Source organism: Olea europaea, chromosome 15 (assembly GCF_002742605.1).
Source record: "Olea europaea var. sylvestris chromosome 15, O_europaea_v1, whole genome shotgun sequence".
NCBI lineage: Eukaryota > Viridiplantae > Streptophyta > Magnoliopsida > Lamiales > Oleaceae > Olea > Olea europaea.
The window spans coordinates 8844419-8851620 of NC_036251.1; the positions used below are offsets into that span (position 1 = coordinate 8844419).

The following is a 7202-nucleotide window of genomic DNA, read 5'->3' on the forward strand; positions in this document are numbered from 1 at the left end:
CCACCCATTAGTTCGCTACAATATCAATCCTTGTTGAGTAGATTGCTTAACACTCGTCCATCAATTTAACATGTTTTGCACTGAAATGTTCTCATGTGAGTACGTTATAATTACTGTTGAGAGGGTCTTATTTCACACTTCCAGCTCCCAAACATAATATAAAGGAGAAGGAAAGATTACCCTCTTGTTACTTATACGTGGTGTTTCTACAAGTGGTGCTACACCAATATATTGATTTGGGATATATTTCAAGTGGTAGATTTTCTATGCTGATTTAACAAACACTGAAATTCCTGTTTCTTATGTGTTTTGTATATTTTTATTTGCAGGCAACAAAGCTTTGCTGAGTCGGTGCTTCGTCGTCTGGAAGAGAAATAGTTTCAAGATATGCAATTTCATTCCAATTTGTCTTCAAAAGTTCAGCTCAGTGATATAAAAACCGTTCCTTTTGCTGATACGTTTTAGCAAAAGGTACTGATTAGTAACGGGATGGGACAATATGTTTGTTAGTTGTTACCAATTTGAAGAAGAGTGTGCTCGAAAGTCGAAACTGGGTTGTCTTCGTTAGCTTGATTTGCTTTTAATGAACCAGTTTGAATATAGACTGTAAAGATTTCTCTGTTCCTCTGTACATGTAAAATTTTCCTGTATATTCCATTTCATAATTCCGTGGGTTCAAAATGCTTGTAAGCTCACAGGGCAAGCCTTCTACGAGCGAGGTCGAATAAGGAAAGAAGAGTTGCCAAAAGCCTAAAGCTTTCTATTTTTTAATATTCGACTTTCCCATTCATACAATTGTTCATTTATCTTGTTTATTTGTTTGCAATAAGTAAATATTCGAAAATAAAACTCTTTAAAAGTTCAAATTTCAATGGAATAATTACAAATGACGTCCTCAGCTTTTGTGTAATATAGTACTAAGAGGTTCTCAATCTAATATTTTTATGACGTTAATTTACCTTCCAAGTAGCACATGCTTCTATATCTCAAACACGTTCCCCTCGCTGACCATTTTGCCTCCATTTGGCTAGTTTATAAATGATTTAAAAATTAATTATAAACCGAAATAACACATTTCAATTAAACAAAAAGTATTATTCATTTATTTACTATTCGTTTCTACTTATTTATAAATTAAATCATTTAGAAATTCGTAAATAGAGGAAGTAGTATTTTTAATTAAAAAAATTAAAGATTAAAGTATATTTTATAAAATGGACCTCGTATAATTCCTGAAAGGACAATGTTACATGTACATCAAAGATTACATGTTGTTTTACGTAATGTCACATGACATTTTATCATTTATCAACCTAAAACATGGCTAGCTCTTTCATGAAAGTAATCATTGAGCAACAATTGGATTTCGAAGGAACTACTTCGTTAGAAATGGGAAATTGCTGCGATTCTTCTTGAATAGCCTGCAGTGGAGCATGAGGCGCCCCCATAGCCCCAAAAAGGCATTGGGGGAGCCGTAATCCGATCACTGCTCCCCAAAGAATGTGGAAACTTTGAAAGAAAGACGCAAGTTTGAAAGCAAGAGAAAGAAGGTTTCGTTTACCATTGAAACTGAAGCTGGCCTAAAAAGTGCTTGGGCGCTCTAATGTAAGATATAGACTCCATCAGATACATATCAATTTCTTTCCTTTTTGGTGGATCATGAAAAAGACGTGATTGAAGGGAGGATGCCAAAACAAAAGAGAAGGGTGGACACGAAGGAGCGTCTCCAATGAGACCAAGGGCAATTTAGCATCTTTTGAGTTGAAAAGGTCTTTATAGAGCTATGGAGAAGGTTTGGAACTCTCGTAGTAGAATGGAATCAGTTTACCGATTAGGGGGAAAGGGAAAGGTCTACCAGTTGGGAATTAAGACATCAAGTGGCTTATGGGGACCGTCAAGCACATCCAACAAGGATCAAGGGGGATCTTGTTGTTGCATAGCTCAGGTCGGAACAAGATACCCTCGAGCGTGTAATTTTTAAAAACTATTTTTTTTTTTTTGAGTTAAATAGCTTTTAAATAAGCTAATCTAAGATAACTCCTCTAGAAAACTTCTCTACGTAAAATAGAAGCAAAATCAAAATTAAAAGGGCCCTTAATCCTGGCAACTTACATAGTACTATGCATTCAATAATAAACAGTTAAGACCAAAAATGAAACATCATGAATACATCTCAATCGCAGTAAAATAAAATGCAACAATCAGTCAATTATGGCACAGTGTATAATGGACAAGATTCCATGGCCTATGGCTAACACTAAGTAATATTAAATTCTTAGTTTTCTTGGATATTCAAGTTTCAAGCAATCCTTCCAACCTTGCTACATATACATTTTGATTTATACTTTGTCTTGTGGCATTACTCAATTAAATAGTTTAAATTTCAAACAATTTTTTCATTCAATTGATACCTGACAACAATACAAGTGTCAACCAAAGGGTAAAAAATTAGTTTACAAATGACAAATTCCTAATCCTTAATGTAAGAATTAGGGTCCGTTTGATTGTAAGAATAAAATTTGGGTGGAAAGAAAACAAATTTCAAGGAATTGAATTGTCTAAAACTTATTTCATGAAAATTGTCAATTAACGTGTTTGATTGGTATAATTTTTCACCTGAAAAATGTTGAATTTTTTTATCTTTTGTTGTTCGTTTGACTTTATTTTTCATGAAAATTGTTAATTAAATGGACAAAAAAGTAGGAGTGACCATTGTTTTCTTGTAGTTTCCATATGTTAGTGACCTTGTCCACGGAGACTACTTGCATCAGGGTAAAGCCCCCTTAATCTTTGTTACAATTAGGGATAGAATTTATTTCAATTGTCCAAAAAAAAAAGGGTGGAAAACCAATTCCCATGCCAAACCAAACCAAGGAAATTGCACATGTGTAGAGAAAACAAGGAAAATAAATTGACAAGAAAATAGTTGCTATCAAACATGACAAAAGATGGAAAATGAAAAATGTTTTTCATGAAAAATAGTTCAAATCAAATAGACCATAAGTGTAATTTATGAAGCACAATACATAAGTACACATGAAAAAACGTAAATTCTAATAATTGCAATATGCCATCCAATATATGTACACGTGTAAAACCCATAAAGCCACGTGAACTTTATTTATGTTGTTAATAAAATAGTAAAAATAGTAGAGTATTATACGTTGAACCGCAATGTTCTGTCCTCCTCCTCCTCTTCCTCCTCCTCCTCCTTCATATACATATATCTCACTAAAAAAAACAAAAAAAAAGTTTCATTTTCTCAGATAAATACATGATTTCAGATAGAACTCCATAACTGAAAAAAACTACCCCCTCTCTCTACATTGTAAACCGCTCACATTACTACATAAGAGAACCCTACCCCATTTCCTACACTTTTTTACTCAATTTTATGCTCTTACACAAACCCACAAAGAGATGAACATCAACAACTACGTTTTTTCTTCAGATTTTCAGCCTGCATCAATGTCATTTTCTGTTCAAGAAACTTGCCCTAGAATTGAATCCGAGAGTCCTGGCAGCGGTTTTTACAGTTTAAACCGCCATCAGAATCCCAGAAAGAAGCGCACCAACATTATCGGAATCGATAATTCTCTTGGCGTCAGAAAGCCTAAATGTTCTAAGAAACCAGACCCTAATGCTCCCAAGATCACAAGGCCGTGCAGTGAGTGCGGCAAGAAATTCTGGTCTTGGAAGGCCCTTTTTGGGCACATGCGGTGCCACCCTGAGCGCCAGTGGCGCGGGATTAACCCGCCGCCCAACTTCCGGCGGTTAGAAACCCTTACCGCTTCCGTCAGCACTGATCGGGAAGCCACCGCCTCTGGTGTGACGGAGGAGGATCATGAGGTGGCTTCTTGCCTACTAATGTTGGCTAATGGTGTTAGTTCTACTGCTGCTGTTTCTGAGTCACCATCTGTGACTAATATTTGTAGTACTGGAGTATTGGAATCTGATAGTGTTGGTGGTGGTGTTGGGGTTGAGAATTTTCGATTCGAGTGTTCGAGTTGTAAGAAAGTGTTTGGCTCTCACCAGGCATTAGGTGGTCACAGAGCAACTCACAAGAATGTCAAAGGTTGTTATGCAATTCACAAGAATGTCGAGATCGGAGATGAAGAAGAGCAAGAGCAAGAACAAGAACAAGACTGGATTCACAATGGAAGCCACGTTGATCAATCAATATTAGATGTGATGGGCCACAAATGCAGTATCTGTTTTAGGGTTTTTTCAACAGGTCAAGCCCTAGGTGGGCACAAAAGGTGTCATTGGGAGAAACTATCAGAAGCAGCAGCATCAGGTTTAGGACTCAACCCTGCTGAACCCAAGGAGGCTAATTGTGGTTTGGATTTGGATTTAAATTTGAATTTGCCTGGTTCAGCACCGGCCCCGTCCCGAGTACCAGTTCATGAAGATGATGTCTCTTCATCTGCTTCATTTTATTCTTCAGGTCTGGAATTGGATTTAAGGTTAGGACTTTGAAGAAATTATGTCAAGTGCTTAATATCTAGCTAGGGTTTAGTTGTATTATTTTGTATGACTATTGAAGTGAATAGTGGAAGATTAGACATACAATACATGTATACTAGTCACTGCACTTTGTCTTGCATTCAATAAAACAAGTTTATTGTATGTGGCCTTGTGTGATTAGGATTAATTCTCAATACAGCGATACATATATTTTGTGTGTTAATTCTTGAAGTAGAAGAGGAGAGAATGAAAAATAGCCTCTTTTGATAATTGTCAAATATGATTTTTAAAATTTTTCACTGAAAAATAGCCTCTTTTGATAATTGTCAAATATGATTTTTAAAATTTTTCACTGCTCCATCGTAGCTCAGAAATCTTTTGAGGGGACGAGGAACAAGAGTAGGGATGATAGAAGAAGTTACTAAATTTTTTATTAAAATCTAAATTAAAGTGAACAATTAATTTTCACCTTTGATACCCACAAATTCCAACTTTTATCAAAATTTACAACAAATATGAGTTTTATCTAAACCAAACAAGGGCAACTTTCACTAAAGGTTAATTAGAGGTTTACTTTAAAGCTTAGCTAAACATGTGAGTATTTCATTTTTAGCACAACAAAGTGTTCACGCTACAGAATAAGACCTTTTAAACAAAAAAGAATTGTAAAACACTAAATATTAATTACTGAAGAAGGTAATAATATATGTATAGACCACATTGTAACATACAAAGGAAATTTTGTTATACTGAGGAGTCACGACCCAACCCTATACACTCTTAAATGTGCTTATAAGCACCTTAAAGAAGGGATCGTTCTTGACACGAATAACATAAGTACATATCCCCTCTATATACAGTCCCAACTCCAAGCAACATAGTACAAAACTGCATTTCAAACTTCACTAAGCACTGGATAGCAATGACGCAGCAATAGACCACGAATATCCCACCAATCAAGGATGCATTGCCTCTCACAGCAGTAATCAAGAATACGTCCACCAATATAATCAAGATGCAGCTTGAATAATTGCCTGTAGGTTGTGCTGTTAATGCATTAGCTCGCTAAGAAAACCACAAAACATTTATAAAAGTTTTCGGCATTGAGTTCCTTGTGTAGACAGTTGCTCCATTTGGTTTGCTTTAGCAGCTGCAGGGCTCCTGCCAAACTGGATGACAATAGGCTTGCCCTTAAATACATAACCATTCACTGCATTCTGCAGTTGATTATAATGAGAGTGGATTTGGCTTCATGAATGCTCCCAAAAATTGATCCTGTAGAAGGTCATGGTAAGATAACCTAAAGCAAAAAGTCTTTGCAACGAGCATTCATTATATGTGCAGTGTAAAAGCAAAAGGGTGGGTGGTTCGAGTTTTATTTTTCTTTTCATTTTTTCCTTTTTTCAATATGATAGCTATGATGCGGAATGATTGCTACCATAATAAAAGGGTAAATAAATAGAGCTGAAGGAGAATGAAAGTTTAAACTCACAAAAAATAAAATAGAAGTCATCGACAACATCATCCTTTGCCAAGTTCTTTATGAACAAAACAAAAGCAGGATTTCCCGCAGCATAATTCTGCAAGCAACTGAGGAGGTTAAAAAATAAAACAAAGTCGAACTCAAAAGAAAGAAACATCATATATACACTCAGATGATCCACCATCCAGAAATTAATAATTTAGGACGTGTATTTAAAAACAAAAACATTTCCCTTTTCTCTTTGTCACCACAAATTATACGGAAAGAGAACTATGTAAGTCCTGCAGTTCATATTATAATCTTTGCATGGAAAAGTATACACACCGTTTTTGTTAAAATATAATTTTTTCCCTCATCGCATAGACCATGTACAAGTAATAAATAATAAATCCTACAAAATCATGCAGCACTACTTTCCATAACATTTATAGGATCCTACAAACAATTAAATGGAACTTTTTTCCTCAGAAATTGGACACTCTTGTCAAATAAAAATACAAACTCATAAAAAAGAATGTCTCGTGAAGTAGTAAACACAATTTCATATTCATGTTGTTGCCAATTAAACAAAACATTGATCTTTACATATATCAATGCAAAAAAAAATAGTTCATGCATATTGGTTTCTTTGCTGAAATAATTGACACGACAAGGAAATGCAATCGATACCTTAAACATTGGAAGTGATAAAAGTTCCTCTACGGGAAATTTTCCAAGATTTAGTTCCTCTAGGGTTGCATAAGGTTTATTATCACACCTCTCTTTGTCCGGCTCTGGCGATTCCATTGTGGAACCAGCGTCCTTTGATTCAGTTTTAACGTGTTTTTAGGTGCTATTTTTATCTGCAAACATATTCACCAATCATAACGTTACATCCTTTTAAAAGGAAAAGATCGTCTATCCATAGTCTCTCAAGGTTGATGCTAACACCTGTAGTATAGACTTCTTCTTTGGAATGAAGGCAGATGCTTTCAATCCAACAGCCTCATGAGCAACATCCTTGTCAACTGCAGGACCTAAAATAGCTTGTCGCTTCACACGCTTCCTTTTAAGTCCAATTTCACCTTGTACTTCCTAAATATCAGTAAATTACAAAGTTGGGATCTGCTCAGTGATTTAAAAGAGAATACAAAAGTTGAATGACAAAAAAAGATAACAAAAAGGAAAAGGAGACAGAACCAATGGAAATCAATGAGGCAGCAATGTCTGCAAAATCCAAGCAACTCATATTTGAAGGTTAAAATGGACAAAA

At 35.4% G+C, this 7202-nt stretch overlaps 1 protein-coding gene across 1 annotated transcript; it reads left to right on the forward strand.

Annotated features, from left to right (window-relative positions):
- Positions 1-3326: 3326 nt before the first annotated feature.
- Positions 3327-4489, forward strand: LOC111410061 (zinc finger protein ZAT3-like). Its single transcript, XM_023040224.1, has 2 exons — positions 3327-3918; positions 3985-4489. The coding sequence occupies exons 1-2, from the start codon at positions 3421-3423 to the stop codon at positions 4477-4479; spliced, it is 993 nt and encodes a 330-aa protein (XP_022895992.1). The 5' UTR covers positions 3327-3420; the 3' UTR covers positions 4480-4489.
- The last annotated feature ends 2713 nt before the right edge of the window (positions 4490-7202 follow it).

Excerpts from the sequence above, each read along its gene's own strand:
- LOC111410061 (XM_023040224.1), top strand. The coding sequence starts at position 3,421 with ATGAACATCAACAACTACGTTTTTTCTTCAGATTTTCAGCCTGCATCA. Across the intron at positions 3,919-3,984 it reads CTGTTTCTGAGTCACCATCT|AATTTTCGATTCGAGTGTTC; the intron begins GTGACTAATATT and ends GTTGGGGTTGAG.